This window comes from Physcomitrium patens, chromosome 13, assembly GCF_059467195.1.
Source record: "Physcomitrium patens ecotype Gransden chromosome 13, ASM5946719v1, whole genome shotgun sequence".
Taxonomy (NCBI): Eukaryota; Viridiplantae; Streptophyta; class Bryopsida; order Funariales; family Funariaceae; genus Physcomitrium; species Physcomitrium patens.
Window position 1 is genome coordinate 14351393 of NC_143422.1, and position 22594 is coordinate 14373986.

General features: G+C 36.8%; 4 protein-coding genes across 5 annotated transcripts; 3 read left to right on the forward strand and 1 right to left on the reverse strand.

Moving 5' to 3' along the window:
* Nucleotides 1–441: 441 nt before the first annotated feature.
* On the reverse strand, nucleotides 442–2706 carry LOC112290848 (uncharacterized). Of its 2 annotated transcripts, XM_073538209.2 has the most exons (6): nucleotides 2584–2706; nucleotides 2164–2349; nucleotides 1761–1857; nucleotides 1335–1413; nucleotides 1021–1102; nucleotides 442–872 (listed from the first exon to the last, which is right to left on the reverse strand). In XM_073538209.2, the coding sequence occupies exons 2-6, from the start codon at nucleotides 2194–2196 to the stop codon at nucleotides 732–734; spliced, it is 432 nt and encodes a 143-aa protein (XP_073394310.1). In that variant the 5' UTR covers nucleotides 2197–2349; nucleotides 2584–2706; the 3' UTR covers nucleotides 442–731. The 2 variants fall into 2 exon arrangements, with proteins under 2 accessions (XP_073394310.1, XP_024393395.1); XM_024537627.3 differs by lacking the exon at nucleotides 2584–2706 and having other exon boundaries at nucleotides 2164–2583.
* LOC112290847 (putative N-acetylglucosaminyl-phosphatidylinositol de-N-acetylase) lies at nucleotides 2563–6562 on the forward strand. The gene is made up of 11 exons (XM_024537626.3): nucleotides 2563–2604; nucleotides 2919–3011; nucleotides 3220–3283; nucleotides 3465–3538; nucleotides 3692–3756; nucleotides 4223–4267; nucleotides 4449–4529; nucleotides 4909–4976; nucleotides 5194–5272; nucleotides 5471–5631; nucleotides 5890–6562. Coding segments are annotated over exons 3-11 (645 nt in total). The 5' UTR covers nucleotides 2563–2604; nucleotides 2919–3011; nucleotides 3220–3281; the 3' UTR covers nucleotides 5960–6562.
* Nucleotides 6563–9277: 2715 nt separating this feature from the next.
* On the forward strand, nucleotides 9278–12966 carry LOC112290775 (PRA1 family protein A1). The gene is made up of 7 exons (XM_024537444.3): nucleotides 9278–9807; nucleotides 11030–11070; nucleotides 11330–11408; nucleotides 11687–11773; nucleotides 12063–12148; nucleotides 12443–12514; nucleotides 12711–12966. Exons 1-7 carry the CDS (start codon nucleotides 9650–9652, stop codon nucleotides 12812–12814), a joined length of 627 nt encoding a protein of 208 aa, XP_024393212.1. The 5' UTR covers nucleotides 9278–9649; the 3' UTR covers nucleotides 12815–12966.
* A 6214-nt stretch (nucleotides 12967–19180) lies between these two features.
* On the forward strand, nucleotides 19181–22499 carry LOC112290866 (uncharacterized). Its single transcript, XM_024537664.3, has 2 exons — nucleotides 19181–21069; nucleotides 21171–22499. The coding sequence occupies exons 1-2, from the start codon at nucleotides 20368–20370 to the stop codon at nucleotides 22095–22097; spliced, it is 1629 nt and encodes a 542-aa protein (XP_024393432.1). The 5' UTR covers nucleotides 19181–20367; the 3' UTR covers nucleotides 22098–22499.
* Nucleotides 22500–22594: the final 95 nt, after the last annotated feature.

Genomic DNA, 22594 nt, shown 5'->3' on the forward strand with positions numbered 1-22594 from the left:
TATTTTGCATAGCTCCTCCCACAGACACTGGTGCCATATCAGAGTTGACAGCAGAAAGACTCACTAAGCCTAGGATTGGATGTGGTTTAGAAGCCTCTGTACCCACTGAGAGTATGTATGTTACCGTATTCTGTGCATAGACTTCAAGTGAGGCATTCAGATTCCGGGCACCAGACAATCCTGCACAAAAGCTCAGCAAATCGCTAATCTACCTATCTTCAGCTGCACTCTGCAAGCATAAACTGCTCAACTCTGGTTGCACCTTCCCATAGAGGAAGGTCAGTCAGAACATTCTGACAGAGCTTACATCTCATGCAGATTGTCCATGGCGTAATTGTGGTGGCGTGTGCTCCCATGAGCCACTGCAGTGGCTGGAAAAGAACCTTCTATGCATAGGGATCAACAATCACAGCAAACTGCATCCGTGACGATGTGTGCAAATTCAGGAAATAGCCTCACTCTGCGTCCAAATCAGCTGGTGCAGGATAAGGATAGGCATCAGCTGGTCTGAAACGACAAAATTTATTGCAGTTGGAAAACCAGAAGGCTATTAAAACTTTTTCTTCGATAAGAGACTCGTCGACGAACTGAATTCTTGAGAATTGTAAGAGTGATAATGAAGGTCATGAGATGATTTTCCTGCATTAATGCCCTTGCAACTGCAGAGGGTAAACAGAGTTTACGTGATTCTAAAACCTTGAACAATGGAGAATCAAAAGTGACTGACTCCTCTACGCTGCAGCACCAAATCCAAACGTCTTCACAACGTTGCTAACTCGCTCAGCAAAGGCTGCTGAAGTAATTCTCTTTCCGGGTACATGGAAGGGGTTGGATGCTGCGTCTACATATGCTCCATGAAGGCGCCGAAAAAACTGGACATCCAAAGAGAGAGCGTAAGTGGAACTGACCACGCTCCTCACTAGAGTTGATAACACATTTGACTCTCATCTGATGTGAAAATCAATTATTTCTGAAAAAAATTAGGTAGGTCTGGAATTTGCAATGTTGCTGGACACTTACATTTCGAACATCAGCATCCCGCAAGTCATGATCCGTAGTCACCAGGACAAACTTAATCTTTGTGTTACTCATATAGCCAAACCTGCTTTGTCAAGGAGCCAAATCAACGACGCTAGCGGCTGTGAGCACCCTCATCCCATAATCAGGTACACAATCTAAGCTGATACTCAAGGGGATCGAATTCAATTTTTTTCTAAGTTGAATTATTGCACACGAACTTCTTCGGTTTAAGAAGAAAAACCAACTTACGGCTTGTATGAGAACTGATACAACCTGAAATACAGGAAAATCATAATGCTGAGAAAACAACTTACACTTTATAGTCTTCTGTAGGGTAGAGAAGCCCCAAGAATGTCTCATTGAGATTCACACCAGCTCTTTTAGAATTGCTTACTGCCACAGATACAATACAAGAGCATTCCTTAAATTCATGCCTGCATCCTCGCTTGTGAGGCTCAAACTATGCAATCCCAAAAACTGACACGTTCAATATTAGCTACAGAAGTAGCCGAAGCGGATCCTTGCTGCTGCTGTATACCCTCGAAGGTAATGCAAGTAAGCACTGAAGGAGGAAAACCTGGAATGAAGAAAAGAATTCTTTGCGGGAAAAAGAACGACGCAGCATCCACAACTGTTTGTTATTTGGTGTCATGGAGGCGAGGTAATAAACTTGGTTTAATTTAGGTTATTGCAGATGGAAATTTGCAAAAATATCCTAGAAGATAGTCAGCAACCGCTACCTTTCTCTTCGATTACGTCCAGAGAGCAGTGAACAATGTAGTGAAATTTTAGGGTATTGTCATCGTCAACGAAACTCTGCAGGTATAGTGGATTGTTCTGCAACCCCACAACCAATGTCAATCCCCTCTACTCGCATAACCTAAATCGACCAACCCCATCGATTTAAGAGCTCCGGGGAAAGAACTCAGCAAAGTTTGGCACGGATCCAAAGCGGCATCAAGACTTCGGGTTGGCCGACTCCATGCAACACACACTTGCTACTCTTGTCTCACTTTGACAAGACGTGCCGCAAACAGAAGCAAGAACAAGTTCTAGACCTATTCGCGCGACTATCACTTTAAGCTAACTTCGCAGACGGATGGGAAACGCAAAAAATCAATTCAATGGGTTGAAATGCTATACATTGTGTCCCACGACAGCTACACAAACAATCATGGTGCTATGGGTTTGATTTCTAGGCGGATCGAGGCAGTTCGTTAAGAAAACGCTTCCGCGGCGTATCCTCCACAATCCTGCTTCGCAAGGAACTTCCAACCTTCAACTAGGCAATTCGTCAGCCTGTTAGATTCTGAGCATGTCTTCCGATTCCTGCAAACCCCAGATCCTCTGCCTCTCAGCTTCGTGCACACCCAATCAAGCAAATATACACAACCAGAAACAGTTGCAGAACGTCTCTAAAAAACCCGCACAGATAATCGTAGATCAGAAGATCGGCATGTTTGTTGCCGATTGTCACTTCATCTCTCTGTTAACTCTTCAAACCAAACATAACCTAATGAAGTGATCCCTTAACACGTGATAGAGAGGATGGAAACTACCAACCGAGCCTTATTACTTCAAATGGTATGGCCCCGCCACCTTCTCTTAAAGCAATATTAGTAGTAGGGTTTGCCACGTGTTCCTTACCAAAACTGGGTTTCAGCAGCAACATCGTCGGTGTTGAAGAATCCCGTGCATAAGACTCATTTGTTAGCTTCTTGATGGGAGAGAGTAGCTGAGGCTCATGCGTTAGAGATTTAGCAAGCTGAATTTCACTGAGTCTTTGCATTTATTTGGGTTGTTTTTACAGCTTCTCATGCATGATTCTGTCGCCGATCTAAACTCCGCCTCGTACAGGGCAGCTGTAAAAACTCAAACGATGATGATGTTGCTGGCAGGGCTTGCGTTGGGAATTGCCTTTCTAGTGCCTTTCTTCTGCTTGTTGCTGCAGTCTTCCACATTGCAGCCGCGTCCGCTGCCTTCTACTAAAAGTGGGTCTTCAACGTCACATCTTCCGATTGAGTGCGCAATCTGGCTCCTCGTGAGACTGTTTCTCGTTCCAGAATACGACTATGTAATACAATCTATTGTGAGTAGGATGCACATTGAGTAACGATGTTTGAGTTCTTGATTGATATGTGTAAATCTGAAATAGTTTTATTTAACATCACATTCCCCTTGTGCTTGCCTCAATGCCAGAATCTGCAAATGGAGAAAATATCAATGTCCTCTTGGTAGTGGCACACCCAGATGACGAATCCATGTAATCTAGCTTTCTTACTTTTTCGAACCTTGAAGACTTGAGATCTTAATTTTTTTGAGATTTAGCCAGTATTGTTGCATTGGAAAATAGCAGCGGCAGTGAATTGATGTGGTTTGCAATTTATGTGAGGGGAGTTGAAAGCCATGATAAACCATTGCTGGGACCATTGTTTCTTACATAGGTTCTTTGGACCAACTCTGCTGTCGCTTGCTAAGCTTGGAGTCTACAATATTCACACGATTTGTATGTCAACAGGTTCGATTTCTATCCAGGGCGTGCAATTGTAGGATTTTGCTTCAGAGCTGCTAGGTGCTACCTTTGCAGGACCTGTTAGTACATATGATCTCTGAGTATTTAGTAACATTCGTGCATTGTTTTGACATCGAAGTGTTCGGAGGTACATTATAGGTAACGCTGATGGACTTGGTAGTGCGCGCAAGTCGGAGATGTACACCGCGTGTTCCGTCCTCCAGGTGCATTCCCCAGCCTTATGTTCTGGCTTTAGCCCTTGTATCTTGGGATAGAAAAATCGAAAGAATTTGATGATTAGAATATGAGTGAGTTATTCAAGAGTACTCTGAAGGAAATCTTCATCGTAACCCTAATTGTTACGCTTGCGTTCACATTAGCACCCAGAAGCAACTGAATTAGCCCACTGTTAAATGTATTGTGGTTGTTGACTGACTACATGCGCAGCGGAGTTCAATTCCATTGTTTGTATGATCAGTTCTCTGGTCACTCCTGTGGTTTTGTTGCTCTTCCAAGTAAAGGCGGATGTATTTTTATATTTCCTCTTGAGGTAGTGATAGAGAGATTAGTGGTTTTGCTTTGTTCGGATGCATAGATGTTGCAAAAATCTGCCGTCTCTTGCTAGCAGTGTCCTTGTTCACATGTAACTGACCCAATTTTCGTTCTAAGAAGTTTGAGATGGTGGGGCAGATTCCAACAGCGAATGTCAATGTTGTTGACCATCCATCCCTCCAAGTAAGCTTCTCCTGCTCTGTTCTTTCTACTAGTCCAGTTTTAAAATCATTTACTGAGGTTCTCGTTAGTCTCTTCAGAGATCATGTTCAGATGTTCATGGCATAAACTGGGTTCGTTGAAATGGCTTCAAATATTCTTGCATATAAAGGTGTTAAACCGCAACACCTATTGTCTGATACAGGATGGATTTTCATGTCAATGGGATCAATCACTCATTGTGAAGCTCTTAAGGCAGGCAGTTGCAGATCACAACATACAGATCGTAAGTCCCTCTTCCTAGATTCTATCGGTTCTGTTGATTAGACTCTAAGTACTTCGCAGCATTCATGTTTCTGTCTTTTCCATGGCCTGTCTCTCGAAATTGTTATTTTGTCTCCAGATGTCTTGTCTTTCTTTGTTTGCAACACTCATTAGATCAGGTTTGATACCGTCAATGACATGCTTGTGCAGAAGGTATCCTTTTTATCTCTCTTGAGAATTTTTTCGAGAATCAGGTTTCTCGAGGAAGATAAAAAAGCTCATTTCTATCCAAAATTTGTGTCCTGTTGCCTCGAGCTTGGAAGGTCACCCTCGGGTTGGTTCTTTCAAATGTCTCATTACTTAAAGTTCTCTGAAATAATGTAAACGTGCTTTGTCTGCAGATCCTGACTTTCGATAGCTATGGCATCTCTGGACATCCTAACCACCGTGCAGTTCATAGTGGAGTACGGTAAGCAGCACAGAACTGCAGCCTTAAAGTCGTGAGTTATGTGATGTACATCGATAGCAATTACTACATACTGCTGATGCTTACGAGGTGTATATCGTGGTTTCCTGCGGTAGGTAACATTGCAACAAGTTTATCATCGAAGTTTCACTATGGCTAGGATGAACTCTGTGCAACGAATCCAGAACAAATATGACATGCTTTACATCGTGTGTTACAGAGCGTTTCTGTTTGAAGAAGGAAATACGATAAACAGCAAGGAAGGCTCTGCGGATGAGGTTATTCAAGGATGGGAGCTTGTAAGCTTTCTTTGCTCTTATTTTTAGGTTGCCACAGCTAATATACTGTCCATTGTTTCTGACTTCTAACCCTTACAAAGGAAGTGCATCTAAGTAGATGCGTCATATTGAACTGCATTTACTAGAAGAAGATAAAGAACTTTGAGGCTTGCTGAGACATGCCTAGCAGGACCTAAAATATCTGTGAAAATTTTGTAGGCAAGTACAAACATGTTGCGGAAGTACTCTGGACCATTTGAGCTTTGTGCACTGGTGCTCAAGAGGATTTCAATTGACGAAGAAAAGTTGCATTATCTTGTCAATCCAAGTCCTAGGACAAGTATTGTGGCCATGAGTCAGCATAGAAGCCAATGGGTTTGGTAAGATTTAGAACTTGATATGCTATTTTTTCAATCTTTTTTTTCTTTTTTTCTTTTTGTTTGATCACGTTTGCCTTGGAACATGCAGTATGGGAATGAGCTGTCATACAAGCGTTATTACATTAATAGAAATGTGCATGTATTACTTCCATATGCAATGGTGGCTGCACTTTGCAGTGCTGCATTTGCTTGCACTTCAGTGTTTTAACGTCTTGAAGTTCATTGCTTTGATGTCAAATAAGTGTTCTGCTGTTACAGGTATCGAAGACTTTTTGTTTTATTCTCTCGCTACACATACATTAACACGCTGAAGAAAATGTCTGGATGAATAATGCTGCTTTGTTACATCTGTAAACGCTTACGAAATTCTACAACATCAAGGTATTTATCCACCAGTTGTAAGGTCTGGTGCTACATGCATTGTGATGCTTGTCTCGGCTTTTCATTGATTAGAAGGTCAATTTTACAAAGGAAATAATGGAAGGTCATGAAACCGCCAAGTGATCAAGTGGAGAAGTGCTGGCTACGAAAAAACAATACTTGTGAGTGGCTGCTTCGTTGATAACACCCAGTTGAATCCACAAACTTCATAAAGTTCACATTTCTACAACCTTTATTGAGCCCTTGCCTCACTTGCCCCTCTGCCGTTTTGGAGAGCATTAGAGTATAATTGTAGGTCTTCCGCAAGGAGGTTTATGACATACAACTCTTATCTTCACAGGAACCACAGTGAAGGAATGAGGCTGATCATGTGCTATTCAGTTGCTTTGTGTAATGTGGCATGAAAACACCTCCCTAGCAAGGCTGAGTGTACAGTGGAGGTTTTATGATAATGGAAGGATTTATAGCTTAAGTAGCTGATTTGTAATCTCACAGATGATGTCTCCAAATTTATTTCTAAAAGCTACCTTCTTTTCTTTTTGCTGTTTCATACATCTAGTTCAATATTACATTTTTTTCATTATAATATTTGAGGGTAGAAGTATTCACCCTATTAAACATTTTAACAATTATAACATAATTGTCTTTGTACAGTGTTGCTATTGAAATATTATTGCTCAACTTCAATATTATATTTTAATTTTTGTAATACAATATCATAGATTTAGACTGTAGTGTATTTTTGTAACTTTGTACATTTTGTTAAAACTTTTTACAACATCCAATATTATTAAAGGAAATTTTTACATTATTCTAATATAACTTTTGAATTATAAATATATTAAAAAGCTTTCATAAGAAGTTTTTTGTTGTAATTTTACTAATAATTTTTATTAATATACTTCTCTATAAGCTTTAATTAGTGATTTGTACCAAAAGTTAAAAGAAGCCTTAGTTAGTATAAATAAATATGTGGCATAAAATTATAAATTATATATCAATGTTAAAAACTTCATCAAATACATATGAATAATAAATAAACAAAATAATCCAAAGATATTTTTTAATTTAGTATTTATGAAGAAATTATAAATAACACTTATGGTAGTCTTTAATTAATATTCATATGTAAATTAATAATTTAAGGATTTAAAAACCTATATTATATATCATGAAGTTAAATATTATCAATAAAATATTTATTGATAACATTTTATTTGAGCATTCTAGTTTTATAAATTAAAATTAAACTATGTTATTGTCAAAGACATGAATCTCAAAGAAATAGAATCTCAATACATTCTTGTGTCACTTGAAAAGACTAGAAAATCATTCGAAGATAGTTATATATTGAATTAGAATGGCTATTGCCAAAGATAAGAAGACTAGAAAGTCTTGAAACAAGCCTAAGGAGTAGAAAGGCATTGAGAAGAGTGAAGAAGGCTTCACTCTTGCCTCCAGATATACTATCTAATTAGGAGTTACGTGGTGACGTTCTATAAGACTTCCAACACATGTTGACTTTGCAAGACACATATTTTAACTTGCAAACAAAGTTTTCTCTTTGTATGCCACATAGTTAGCTTGTTCCACAAGCTATCAACATGTATGGTATATAGCTAACATATTGACCAAGTTTCTAACCTACCAATCAACTACAAATATATGTAAAGTCAAAACCGCATCTATAATGCTTTTACTGAGCTTCTTTAAAAGATATTATGAAATTAATTTATTTTTATCATATAGGTAATTATTGGAATAAATATATATGTCCATGACAGTTATATAATTCTTAGATCATGCAAGTTATAATAAATAGAAATATAATTTTTATTTTATTTTATTCTTCAATCATGCAAACTAAGCTTTATTCTATTCATCTTAACCTACTTCATCTTCCAATAATTTAAATTTGGCCAATGTCTAATAATTAAGTCAAGATTTGGACAACCATTTTTTATTAGGTGGTTTAAATATTACCTCTAAATTCTCTACAACATTCAATCTTAAAGTATACATGTTAGTCATTATTGCCATTGTTGAATACTAAAATGAAATGATTCTTAAACATTAGATATAATTTTATTATAATCCAGAAACCAATATTATAGTATAGAATGATTAATATATAATATAAAAATATTAAAAATATAATAAATTTGATATTTTAATAAAATTATTGTAAAAACATTATTATAAATTTTGTTTTAATTTAACAAAATCTATTAGTTGTAATGTATAATTTTTTTAATTTTTAATTTTTTCAATAGAATATCATAATATCTTCATATATTGCAAAATCTTAATAAAGAATATAAGCATTATTATATTTTGATTTCAAAATGTGAAGAAAACATTATCAAAGATTATGTACTTTTAATATTCAAATATTTTTTAATTATAATAATATTAAGTTTTTTTTCCTTTTTATTTAATAAAAATAATACAAATATTCATGATATATTTAAAAAGTTATATATTTTGATGGTTATGTATATATATTAATGAAATCAAGTTTTAAAAAAAGTAAATAAATCAATTATTATACTATTTTAATATTCAAATATAAGACTATATTGAATCATGTCATTTTTAGTTAATTTTTTGGGTTAATATTTATAAAAAAATCTTAAATCAATCCATGTATTTATTAAATCAAATCACTTATTTTAAGGGCATGTCTACTTGTTGGCACCATCAAGGCCAGCTAATCCCACTCATACCCTTCCCCCCTCCCAATACTTTCGAGAAGTCCCTTCACTAATGGTTCAAATTGGCCAAAATCTGGAGGAATAGGAGGAAGGACAAGCTCTTAGGGAAATTCTTTATCTTTCTAAGGACAAACTTGCCAAGGTCATTGAATAGACCATGACAAGACCTATTTCAAGGCCAAGGCATCCAACATTGTAATTTGCACCAATAGTGGCAATGCCATAACCATCATCCAAAAAATCTCCACTATTAGATCCACAACTAATGAAAAGGGGAGCTCAAAAATTTATGTGCACATGCATGAAGATAGATGGATTGATTTAGTATACGCCTAAGTCGATTTAACAATCCCATATTGAAAATAAAATATACATATTTTTAGAAACTTATATACAAATGTCATGGTTTTTAACTTGAGGAGGAGGAGGAGGAAGGAACGCGGAAAGAGGCAGGCAAGGATGATGCCTTGGGGGCCAAGTCAAACGGCATTGACCATATTTCTCTCTCTCTCTAAGAGACGCAACCTCGCCGCCGTTGTGCAATTCTCCCTTGCAATCCGATTTCCCTCCCTCGATTGCATGCACCGCTCAGTCGCCACTCCTCTTGCTTCGTTTTCACCATTGCTCGGGCATTCTGTAGAGACCAATTTCGATCTCGGAGACTACGTCTTGAGGCTGATAGGGCCACACTAGGGTTTCGTGTCGCGTCAGGGTTTGGTTGTGAAGAAGGGTGGAGTTGGAAAGGGTGTGGTGAAGGCTGTTGCGGTAATTGTAGGTGCCGGTTTTAGGATTTGGATTTGCAGAGGCGGTGGAACCAGGGTGAAGTCGTGGTGGTGGAGAGGTTGGCATTTGAAGAAGGTTATTTTTTTTTGGTTTAGTTACTTTGGAGGAGGTTGTTGTTGTCGTCGTCGGCAGAAGGTGCGATGGATTGGAGTAATGTGACGATAGATGAGCTTGCGGATGCTTTGAAGGAGGTCGAGTGGTCGCAACCGCCCCGTCCTTTGACAGAGTTCTTTGCCAAATTTGCTGTCCCGAAAACGCAATCGAAATGGGATGGGCGCTTCAAGTGCAACATTTATTAGTAAGTTCATCTTGCTCCGCGTGTTGTCGCGTCTGATTCTTGTGGTTGGGTTTTTGGGAATGTGCCTCCGTCACTATCGATATAGGGGCTGCCAATTGAGTATTTAGGTTTTGGCAGATGAATCGACTCCGCTGAGTTTACAACGCACTCTCCTCTAAGTCCACTTACGCTTGTGCGCTTGTTTCTTTTTCTTTTTCTTTTTCTTTTTTTTTCTCTCTCTCTCTCTCTCTCTCTCTCTCTCTCTTTATTTACTTTTTATTTTTTTTGGTTGCCCCTAGGATGAGAAACCAGGGTGATATGCACTTACAGGAGCTTTTGAAAGGACCGCTATGTGTTGACTCGTATGAAAGTAGACGCTTTAAGGATACATTGGATTATGCTGTACTTCAGAGATATTGGCAGCATTTCATTCAAAATACTCTTATGATCTGTGTTACTGATTGTTGTCCATTCTTAGGTTTAGCTCACGAATAAACTCTAGTTCTAGTTTCGTTTTGCATGTTTATGTCTATTTATTGGAGAGGTCCTGTGTCCATCAGATCCAAACTGCATCTGAAGGACCTCGGCAGTCTTATTGTGGAGGAGCCCGTTGATTATGGCGGACATTCAACGTCTTCCAGTGAGATGCGTTTCCCTGATGCTTGCTTAGTTGTTGATGCACTACTGGAACTAGTTTTAATGGGTTGATGCATGCGTTGGAGTACGTGTAGCTCCCCTTGTTATATTGAAGCCTTTCGTGCTGTCAGACACTTGTTGAATACTAGGTGATCGTTGTGTTTTAATTGAGGCATTCAGAGCATTTTAACTATCTATGCGTGGTTTGTACCTGGTACATTGCTGATCTTTAAGTCAGTATTATCGCAGGCATGTTATTTAGGGTTTTTTGTGAGTTTCTCAAATATGTATTGCAGTCTACGTTTTTCAAATGTTCTATTTGCGCATGGCTAGATTGAATCGAAGGCAGGTGTGCTTCATTTTATTATGCATCATTATGATAGTGTTTTATTTATTTACTTTTAGTTATTCGTCTCGATGCAACATGTTTTAAAATTCATACCATGCAGTGAGGATGTTAATATGATGGCGTAGCACAATGATCTGGGTTAGGTCTTCACACCTTCAGGTGTTTCAGGGTTAAGACAAAATGTTTCTCTGTTCAGTATAAGAGGTCCTTCGTGTATCTATAGCAGTAGGCACTAACCTATTTTGTATTTTGATGCAGTTACCGGACAAACTACTTTTGTCTGTTGATTCTCGTTCTTGGTAAGACTTTCTCAATGTATACTTGATCAGCTCACATGTCTACATTCATTTTCTATTAGTTCTTTGTTGGTTTATGTTAATACCAACCTGAGTGTTTTCGCAAATCATTTATTCAGTTTCTGAGGAAGATGGATGGTTTGATGATTATTGTTCAGAACTTATTACAGCTTGCTATGTTCGTGATTTTACTGGCATCCTAAGCTCAGCGCCATTGTTAGTTTTACAGTCTATTAATCTTTTAACCACCCGATTTGTGCAGTGATTGCCTTCATGCGTAATCCACTGGCATTATTGGCGGTATTTTTGACAGCTCTTACTCTAGCCTGTCTTAACGATAGGTAAGACATGTGACCTTGTTTCCATGGATATTTCCACGTTTACCTTTATGTCGATACCTTTTTCTATGGCGGGTCTCTGTTTCTCCTTCGAAATATATTGTCGAATGGTAGGGAGTTTGATGCATAGGAATGTCCGAGGACCCTAGATGCACTGTCTGCAAGTACTCCACAGTGATGTCCAGTAGTACGACATTACTTGTTCTGGTGGGTTGGTTTATGTTATTTGTCCGTTTGTATCACTTGGAGCTTATCCTTTGGGGTACTTGGGTGGGATCCAGTTTTGCCGTGGCGCTTAGTGAAAAATTGACAAGGACAGTACGAAGATTTTCTCCTCCACTCGCTCACAAATTGCGTGCCCCTGTATCGTAAGGACCACTTTCCTCTCGCTTAATACTTCGTATCACTTTCCTACTTACCTACTGGAGCATATCTGGCACCTTATAGCATGTATTTAGCTGTGTTGTGTTATGTAATATTAAAGAGGATTCAATAACTGTTTCAGGACTATCTAAAAGCTACACTAAGATAATTTTAAAGAAGATTTGCGTGAAATATACAATTCTATTCTATCAAGCCTAATGTTATCTAAATTTTATATGCGCGTGCAATAGACAAGCGGTCGTCAAAAACCTGATGCATGTCTGATTTGTGCAGGACGGGAACAAGAGGGCGGCCATTGAAAGGCAACGTTTACATTTGTGGTCGTGATCGTCGCCTCTTCGTAGCTGGCTTGGGATTTGGTATGTGAAATTAACGGACTTCTGAAGTTTTCAAGAACTGTTTGATTTTGTTTCCCGCATTCTTTTCCCCATCGGAGTGAAGACGTTGCGCTTCTTAATTAATTATACAAGTAATAATCGAAGTGTTCATGATCCTTTCCATTCGTTTGTTGTGGCATTATGCAGATATGATTCTTCCATGTCTATCTGTGGTGGAGTGAATTAGAGTGAGTGCACTACTGCTGACGTGTGAACTCCATCTTCTGTACCCTGGGAAAAGTAGTACTGACCGGTGATTTGGTGCATCTTGTGCAGTTACCACGCTAGTATGGTGGTATTCTGCTGCTGTCTTGACCGTTTTCGGATCTCTACTTATTGGGATTGCATGTAAGGCTTCTTTTTAGTATTCTGGGCACAGAAAGCCACACAAGTCGTGACTTTGATTTCTTTCCCAGAAGTAGTCTTCGCTCTCAAGATTTTGATTGACTCATTTCGACACACGTTTTCCTGCTTCAATATCTATCTTTATCAAATGCATTGTGGTCCTCGGGTTAACACACATGGTGCCTTTCGTGTGACGCAGTACCGTTTCTACATGCAACTTTCCGTACTCCAAATTTGAAGGCCCGGCTGAACTCTTTCCGAGAGGAGTTTCGTGCAGTTTGGAGAGGCTATAGTGATGCTTAAAATGGCATCTCTTGAGACAACCAAGAATAGTCTGGACGTCATTTTCCACCTTATTTGTAGAGGAATGGTAACAGTCTCGTTGTGAAAGCTTGGATACTTGTTGCTTTACTATAATTTGTACTTCGAATACCATAAGTTCGTTCATTTTTCTAGATGTGCTACCAATCCTGTGGCAAGCTACTTTAATTGTCTAGTTCACGATTTAATCAATCCGTGTGTTCAGAATTTTACCACTGTACAGGTTCCAGTAGACAATGTCTCTCATTTTATTTGCTGAAGTATATAGTCTTTGTCAACTGTAATTAGACGGGGCTACGGCTCGAAGTGAACACTTCTCTGCTTTTAGAATGCGCCAGTTGTGCAAAAGGAAAGTTTTCTTAATGCACACGTAATGCCGATTATTCCGTAATAGGGAAATGTGTTTCTGAACGTTTGCGACTGTGTCCTTGGTCCTCAACGAAATAGTGTTTTAGTGATAGCTCTTTGAATTGTAATCGAAATCACCCTAACCTCTTTTCTTCGGCCACCTGAAGTCTTTAGACAGACATTTGTAGATCGATTTACTTGTGATTGACATATAAGTCTCAATACTTGTCGTCCCAGTTTCTAGTCCACACATGGAACGAGTCCCAAGTTACGAAACAGACTGCAAGTATCGTTTTCAGTAGCAGCGGCAGACTCGAAACGCTGAAGCCACAGAACATCACTTCTACAACCAGATCGCTCAATCTGATTTTACTCTCAGTAATTTATTGATCTAGTGCTGATAGTAGTTGTAGTTTTGGAGATCTCATACTACATAATTAAAGCGGGCTTTGCCAATGATGTAAATCTCACACTATATTTGAATTATAGGGTTGCAGCTGATTGAACCTTGCTGATACACCTTTACTCTTCTATTTGCTGGAAAGAGTGATAACTTTGTCTTCAGTGTTTTCAAGGGAGGTGGGTTCCTTCTTGCTGAAGTTTTCTCATTACATCTGCGACCCCCAACTTCGAACTATCCAGAATCTCGTGCTTTTGCGGACTTGTTGATGTGGATTTTCCAGTAAAATCTTCTGAGTTCACACAAACTTGAATTGTCCAATACCGAGCACCTCGTGTTCCACATCTCTGGCTGGCCTAAGTCAAAATGAAGAAATGGGTTGCCAGCTTCATTACTCCTCCAATCGATTTGAAAGGTATGCAACTCTGTAATATGAATTGCAATCCATCTTCCATTGTCTGATTTGCTATGTTTGACAACATCAAACTGCAATCAAAATATGTATGTATGTATATATATATGTATGTATGTATGTAGGAAATTCTAAAATTGACCCAAGAATTTACTAAATTGATCCACTCATTCTAATCATCATGAAAAGAAAATTCCAATGTTGGATCTATATTGATAAAAAATTAATGAAAAATGATTGAATCCTCAACCAATGATGATGGGTGAGTTGATTTAGTCAATGTATGGATCAATTTAACAATTCCCTCTATCTATCTAAATATACATACATAAATATATATATAAGAGAATCTTAAATCAACTCATAAATTGATCCATTGTCAGCAAAATATACGTCCACTATGCTTTAATCTTAGATCTATTCTACTCAACTTTTAGATCTACTGATAATGGATCTATTTAAAAAAATATGTAAGTTGATTTAACATCTCTCTCTCTTTCTCTCTCTCTCTCTCTCTCTCTCTCTCTCTATATATATATATATATATATATATATGTATATATTAGAAAATGTACTATAGATTTATATGCCAATTTAATTCATTCAAACAACTTCTAACTATATAACATTGTTTAATTAATTTATGGACTGAAGAATTCTTTTTCAATTTATTAATGGCTTAATTTGATTTTTTTTTTTTTTTTTTTCATTCTATTCTTTCTTTCTTTGCTAACCATATGATTCTATTTTTTCTAAAAAATAAAAATAGTTTTTACAACATTATATTTTGAAAATAGATTTAGAATCAATTTAAAAAGAGATATAGTTTTATCAATATGATTATTTATTTATATGCATATATTTTTCTATTTTTTGATTAATTATTTTAATTATTTAAAAAAATCCTCATAAATAAATAACTATATATATATATATTACCAAATTTTAAACCAAAAGTTTTAAAGTTTCAAGTTGTAATTTTAATTTCTATAATTTATTATTATTATTATAACCTTTTATAGCTTATTACCATTCGAACATATATTAAGAGAGTTGGGGTTAATAACTTTAGAGATAAATAATTTTTTTAGCACTTTTTACACATTTTTTTTAAATTTTAAATTTTTTATTTAATTAGAATTTTATTTTTAAAATATTATTTTAAATATCATTCACATCATTTATTCTTTAGATTACTATGTTTATGTGTGTGTGTATGTATATATATATATATATATATATATATACTAAATTATTTATCTTAATTTTGTGGTAACTTTTGGCTAAATTTAATGTTTCATATTATGCTTTTGGCTAGTCATTGTAGTTTAAATTGTTTTCTAACTTGCTTCATATTATCTACTCATATAATTAATTTTGTAATTTTTAAATATATATACATATATATATATATATATATATATATATTTCTTAGATTCTTCATCTTTGAGATAATTCAAATTTTTAAAATTTTACTAAACTTTTAGTGATTTATAAAACAAGATTTAACAAACATCTATTATCAAAATTGCAGTGTCCATACAAATTATGTATTTTATTATATGGTCACGTAAGCCAAAAATATAGATCCCAATAGATTATATGTGTATTATTTGATAGATTTATATATATATATATATATATATATATATATATATGGTCATGTTGTTTTTTTAGTCTATTTTTTATCAATATTTAAATTACATATAACACATTAGTTTTATTTAACCATATATACATTTTGTGAAAACATGCATAACAAAATTTTGATACATGTATTTTTTATTATTTGTGGATTTTTTGCAATGTATAAAAGATACCTAAACACTATTTGCCAACCACCACAAGCCATCATAGTCTTTTGCTACTGCCACCACATGCAATCCACATCTTTTGTTAATGTTGAGTAAAAAGTATAATTTAAAATATATACACACACACACACATATATATATATATATATAATAAGTTTTTTAATTTTTAATTTTATAAATCTATTTTTTATTATTTTTTATTAAAACTAATATATATATATATATATATATATATATATATAAAATAATAAATATAACAACTTATTATTAGAATAAAAAAGTATGTTGAGTGGATGGCAAGTTGCAGTGGCATGAGCTATATATATATATATATATATATATATAACTTAATATATATTTTAATTATTTTAATATCACGTCATTTAATATTTAAGAAGAAATAATTAGAACATAAATGTAAGAAATAAACAAGAAGGAAGAACTTAAACAACTTTGGACATGATAAATTATATAAGTTCTACTTTAAAAGAATATTGCTTCTAGTCCAAGCTATTGTTCCAGTAATTACTATGTATAGTATTTATGTAAGCTTTTTACAATCAGTTTGAAATTATCTCTGAAGTTAGTAATGCTAATAAAGTTCATTTTTTTAAGCCTAAAAAATGTATTTTATTATGAATACAATCTAATAAAATTTCAAGCCATACAAAGATTATCTTAAGGTTATATAAAACAAAACAATTAAGCATAACTTCATCTATTATGTGCTAAGTTAAACATACATATTTTATTTTAATATTTTATATATTTATTTATTTTAATTATTTTCAGAAACACAAGACTTTATATACATTTTTTTAAAAATAAAATGAAGGAGTTTTGACATAAATATGTCTTTTTTTTTATTATTATAAATCAATATGTAGCAATATCACAAGATTATTTTATTTTATAATAATAATAGTAATAATAATAATAATACTGTTTACTTATTTTATAAAATAAAATTATTCATAATTGACTATCTCTACAACAAAAAATATTGAGGTACTTTCATCTTTAAACTTTATAGATCCATTACATGTTTTATGTTTTGACTTATGCATATACTTTTATTATGATTTTTTCTCTGTTAAAATTACTATTTTAAACTAATTGTATCTATAAAATATATTTTTAATTGTACTATTTGCTACTAATTAACTTTCAAGAAAATTTTATATAATCTTGGCTATTCTATGCAAATGTTTACAAGTCTATATTAATCATGCTTCAACAATCTCTATTCCATCTTGTATTAATTTAGGCATTTAAAGTTGATTTTAACACAAATAGAGAGAAGAAATAACATAAATGAATTATTATGATAAAAACTATGATAAATATTGTTATCTATTTTTTTCTTCTAATATATATATATATATAATCTTTGAAAATTAATGTTTGAATTCTTTTAAGTAAAAGTCTATCTATCTTTGTTCTGTTTTTTATTTTAAAAAGATTAAAATATGTTATTCACGTAAAAGTCTATTTTTATATATTTAAGTAAAAGTCCATCTATTTTCATTCTGTTTTTGATGTTGATGTAAGTAATATTAATAAGTATTTACATGTCATATATTATTTAGATGCCAATAATTTGTTTGTTTTGAACAATTTTGACAAGTTATAAAGCTAAGTTTCTCTAAAGACTTAGTATTCTTGATTAAGTCATGTTATTCTATTTGATCTAAAATTTATCATCTAAACCTCAAAATGAAGTAATCTTTGGCACTTTGGACTTATATTGATGCAAACAAAAAATCCATGTGATTGGGCACTACAATCTCTCACACATCCATCCATTTCTTCATTCATCCATACTATCTTGTTTCCATATTCTCACATTCCCCATGTTCCCTTCTTCATGACCAATCATAAGACTTCTTTGTCTCTTTGTGTTATACCATAGTTGTCTTATATAATAGATAGGTGACTTTTTTAATTTTTTTTTAAAATTTAATTTTTTTTTTGCATCTATATTAATCAAGTCAATATAAATTCTACACAACACTTTGGAATTTATTTATTTGAATTATTTTATTTTATAATTTTTTATTAAAAGGAGATGCAAGAATATTATAATATGATAATGAATAAAATAAATCATTCTAAACATGCTAATCACGATTTTAATATATATATATATATATATATATATTCAAAACATGATATATTTGCAATAAAAATAATAAAAATAAATAAATTTGTAGGCTAATACAAACTTTATTTTATTTTTGAGGAATAAATTTACTATTTCATTTTTAAAGAATTAAAAAAAAAAACTATTTTACTTTGTTATTAATAGATACGAACTGAAAATCAGGAATCTTTTATCTGATTAAAGATTATTATTGTATAACAGACCAGATACCAGTTTCAGCATGAAGTTTATTCTAAATGCTCATTGGAATTCACAGTTGACCAGGTTTTGACATAAATTACAAATAAAAAAAAATCAAAAAATCAATCAGTTCATGTATAATAGTCAAACTTTAGGGGCAGTACTTTTTTTCATATTTTTTTTAAAAATAAAATAAATTATCAAAAATATTGGCATACATCAATTGCATTACAGTTTAAAATACGAAAAAAATTAATGAGTACCCTTATGCAATTTCCCATCAAACAAGGGCAAATTTTCCCAAAAAGTTTTTAACTAACAATGTTATTGGCACAACACTATACCATCCTCTAATGTTTTAAGGTCATTGTGGATAGAGCCAATTGCATTTTAGCAAAAAAGAAATCCATTATAACCGATGGGTAATTCTTAAAAGTGGCCCAAATTCTATGTAGCTATTGCGTTGCCATTGGACTTTAATATTATAAACTAAACAGGTTAATTCTATCTACAAGAAACGAAGTGTGAACACGCGTTGGTATCGCTGTTGCGGATGAACGTAGAACGAAAAACTTCCCGTTACTTTTTCCTGTAATACGAAAACGTAGAGGCTACTTTATGTTCCACTGAATTTACCCGTTCGTCGCGTGGTGAATAGCAGAACACAAGCATTGGCTTGAGCTCAACTCAACATTCTCGACGAGGGAGGACCGAGTAACGGCTCTGTACCGACAACTGTGCATTGCAGCGCACGTGTTTTTACCGGGATGAGGATTTCTTGCGTCCGTTGGGGTGTGGAACTTTTTACCGGCCAACTTTATTTAGAAACCGGAAGTAGGTGCTGTAGTGGCGAGATCCTTTATTCACTTTAACGTGGTCCGGAAGATCGTGTTGTACGCTCTCATGTTTTACGTATCGTATAATTTGTATCGTAGTAACATATCATAATGAATACGCGTTATAATACGTGTAGTTTGCTCGTCTGCTTGTTGTCGCCGAGCTTCGGAATTCCGTGACGCGTTCGTACAATTCTGATCAGTCGAGTCGATTTTGACGATTGGTCTGGTGTTCGCTGGATGTTCCGGAAGACAGGACTCGGCCGCCACATTTTCGTGTGTGATTGAGCAGTGGAGCCTCCGAAATAAGCAAGTCGGTGGGTGCTGGTTCGAATTCATCGCTCATTTTCATCATATTAGCGAATTAGCGTACTGTAGCTCACAAGAGGCTGAATTTGGTGGAGTGGAATTGAAGTATTCGTTGATGTCTCATCGATGAGGCTTTTCGGCGTGTTGGCTGACAATCGTGGAACGCATGTGTGCTACTGCGGTCGGAGCCCCGTGCTTGGAAATGCCGCAGAAAGTGGACGCCCTCGCGAAGGTAGCCGTTTCACTGGTTCTAGAAATCATCACAACAGGAACTACTGGCGTTCGTGGGGAGGTCGACATGGAGTTGGAATGTGATTGTAGGCGAAACTTGCGAAGAAAATCCAACGGATCGTCCCATGCAGGAAAGTGCTGTGGAGCGACAGACTTCACTGAAAACAAGTAGAAACTGGATACTTTTACTGTACAGGTCACTCCGAAGTCTGACGAGGTGCTGACTTTTATCATATTTAGCAATTACCAGCAGTCCATTAGGTTGAGTTAAAAAGTATTATCTAACCATGGTTTGGATCCGAGATTTGAGTCTGAATTCGCTGGAGTGCACGAGCAGCAGAGATTAGAAGGTTTAAGCACTTTTGGGACTGATTTTGGAAAAGGCGTGTGAATGCGCAACGGAAGTTTTGATGTGTCGTAATTTTGAGTCAGACTTACTGGCGTCATCACACACTAGACTAGGGAGCGGAAGGAACAGTGAGGACTACAAGATGCAGTTAGATTTTCAAGATGCTTCTTTATCTCTGGTGGACGAGGGTAATTAATGTATGTGATGGAGGTTGGCAAGCAAGTTTGCTTATTGATTTGAGACTTAGCGCGTTTGCAGTTGCCCACACATTGAGCCAGGATATACCTCGGTCTGATTATTCGTCATGGACTTGTGTACTCATTTGTGGGAGTGAGTAACTACCGGCGCATTAGCTAGTGTTGCTTAACAATGCCGCTCGGTCGCATTGGCGGTGTATTCCGAACTAGTGTTTAGAAAATTGATTGCGAGTACATTCGGATTCTGGTTTAGGGTTCTAGAAAACCAAGTTTGGTTCCTCGGGCGGGTGCAACGATGATCCGAGATGGGCTGAACCCGTCGGTGATGAAAGAGTTTCAACGGTCGCTCAGCATTGAGACTCACCGGCTGCTGGTGCGTGAGACTCCCAAACACTCGCCGAGGCATGGGTTGATGCCCAGTCGGAATCCTCGTAAAGCAGCGTTCAATTGGGCTTTTGTCTTCCTTGCCGTTCTTCTCACGCTTTTGGCGGGTACCTTGTTCTTCCTCTCGTCCATCCCATCCGAGCAGCTCATTGCACCATCGGGCTCGCAGACTCCCGATGACACTGTCGTTCACCTCGAATTTTTGCTCCTCAAGCTGAGTGCCTTGCAGGAGAAGGCACTCAAAGCATCGATTGATGCGCAAAATGCTGGGAAGAAAAGGTTCTCTCTCTCCCTACCTACCGCGGTCGCGGATTTGAAGCTCGAGAGGTCACGAACCCATAGCATGCTCTCGGATCTCATCATTGGGCTGGATGGTATCGCAAAGAGTCTGAAGGAGCTGAAGCGAAGGCAGTCATCGGAAATGAATCCGACCGAGTTCAATGTCAACAACCTCTTGGCCAATGTTGCTGGCGGCGACAAAGGGATTGTGTCCATGGAGGACACGAAGCTGGTGAATCGTGTGAAAACACCATCGGTCAAGGGGAGTAACTCGGCGCCCTCAGAACCGTTGTACGATTTTTTCGCTCAGGATGAGCTTCGCAAATACCTCTCGGTACTACCAATCCCATCAAATTCTTTGGATTTTCTGTGGCACATTTCTTTCTTGCTTGTAGGGTTTAACAGGGAGATTGTGTATTTTCGGTGGCGGAACAGGTTAGGGAGAATCGAAGAGGAGCCAAGAATTTTATGGGCGTGAGTGCTACCTATGGCACAATTGGGCACGCCTGTGTGTCCAGCAAGGGCTTATTAGAGAAGTACATGGATTACGACATAGGGGAGGTTTGCAGGGACGATTGGGTGATTGCACAGCAGCTCATCCTCAGGGGATGCGAACCTCTTCCGCGGCGGCGATGCCGTGCGCAGGGTCCGAAGGTATACAAGCCACCTCCCCCTGCAAATGAGTCCTTGTGGGCCATTCCCGCTAATGAGAACATCCGGTGGGACAACTACTTCTGTAAGAATTTCTCATGTTTAGCAGATTACGTGCACCGCAAGAAATTCTTTAAGTGCAGTCCATGCTTCGACTTAGAAATCCTCGAGAAGCAGCGTTGGGTGGTGCCGAATACCACCGACGGGGAGTTTCTGATCACCGACGTGCTCGCGCTGAAGCCCGGGGAGGTCCGCATCGGGTTGGACTATTCCATGGGCACAGGCACCTTCGCAGCACGCATGAAGGAACACGATGTTACCATCGTGTCCACAACGCTCAACTTGGGCGCCCCTTTCAGCGAGACGATTGCGCTTCGTGGCCTGGTCCCGCTCTACATATCAATCAACCAGCGCCTCCCGTTCTTCGACAACACGCTGGACATTGTGCACACCACCATGTTTCTTGATGCCTGGGTTGACCACCAGGTTCTGGATTTCATCCTCTTCGACTTCGACCGTGTCCTGCGCAGGGGCGGCCTCCTTTGGCTGGACAGATTCTTCTGCCACCGGGAGGAGCTTGCCGAGTATATGTTCTACTTCAAGCGCCTCCGCTACAAGGCGCACATGTGGGTCACCGTGCCGAAAACGGACAAGGGCAAGGACGAAGTGTATTTCTCGGCCGTTTGGGAAAAACCGCACACCCCGTTCTAGTGCGAAGCAGTGCGAGAATAATCGGCTTGACTATTTTCCATCAGAATGGATTCCACTGATTGTGGTATCTCTGATCCGGATTGTGGTATCTCTAAACCAAACTTGCATTGTGGTATCTCTAATCCTGGTCACCAACAACCGCGAAACCATCATGCAGTTGGCTGTTGAACGATCAGTCCCCTGTCTTTGAGGACAGCCATGGCCCCCTTTGTGTCTGAGTGTACAATTTCGTTAGCGAGCTTTTGGCCAAGAGACCGTAAAGTTCAATGCACGTTTGTAGATTATCATAATATTTTCGATTTTGTGTATAGTTTTTAGAGTAGAATTTGCAAGCGTAAGCATGTGGGCGTGTACAGCAGATATAATTCAATCTGAATTCTGGTGGCGTGTTCGATATTTCAAGCGTGATGGAAGATTTAAACCTTAGTGATGCTACACACTACTCTGGCTTCATGTTGAACTATTTTACCACTCTCTCTATAGCTTGACGAACCTGT

Bases quoted from the DNA above. Each gene is read 5' to 3' on its own strand.
- LOC112290848 (XM_073538209.2), bottom strand. From the start codon at position 2,196: ATGATTGTTTGTGTAGCTGTCGTGGGACACAAT. The intron at 1,414-1,760 runs GTAGCGGTTGCT...TATCTGTGGCAG, and splicing joins GGACGTAATCGAAGAGAAAG to TAAGCAATTCTAAAAGAGCT. The intron at 873-1,020 runs GTAAGTGTCCAG...TTGGATGTCCAG, and splicing joins GGGATGCTGATGTTCGAAAT to TTTTTTCGGCGCCTTCATGG.
- LOC112290847 (XM_024537626.3), top strand. The intron at 5,273-5,470 runs GTAAGCTTTCTT...AAAATTTTGTAG, and splicing joins TTATTCAAGGATGGGAGCTT to GCAAGTACAAACATGTTGCG. The intron at 5,632-5,889 runs GTAAGATTTAGA...CTGCTGTTACAG, and splicing joins CATAGAAGCCAATGGGTTTG to GTATCGAAGACTTTTTGTTT.
- LOC112290775 (XM_024537444.3), top strand. From the start codon at position 9,650: ATGGATTGGAGTAATGTGACGATAGATGAGCTTGCGGATGCTTTGAAG. The intron at 9,808-11,029 runs GTAAGTTCATCT...ATTTTGATGCAG, and splicing joins TTCAAGTGCAACATTTATTA to TTACCGGACAAACTACTTTT. The intron at 12,515-12,710 runs GTAAGGCTTCTT...CGTGTGACGCAG, and splicing joins TCTACTTATTGGGATTGCAT to TACCGTTTCTACATGCAACT.
- LOC112290866 (XM_024537664.3), top strand. From the start codon at position 20,368: ATGATCCGAGATGGGCTGAACCCGTCGGTGATGAAAGAGTTTCAACGG. The intron at 21,070-21,170 runs GTACTACCAATC...GTGGCGGAACAG, and splicing joins AGCTTCGCAAATACCTCTCG to GTTAGGGAGAATCGAAGAGG.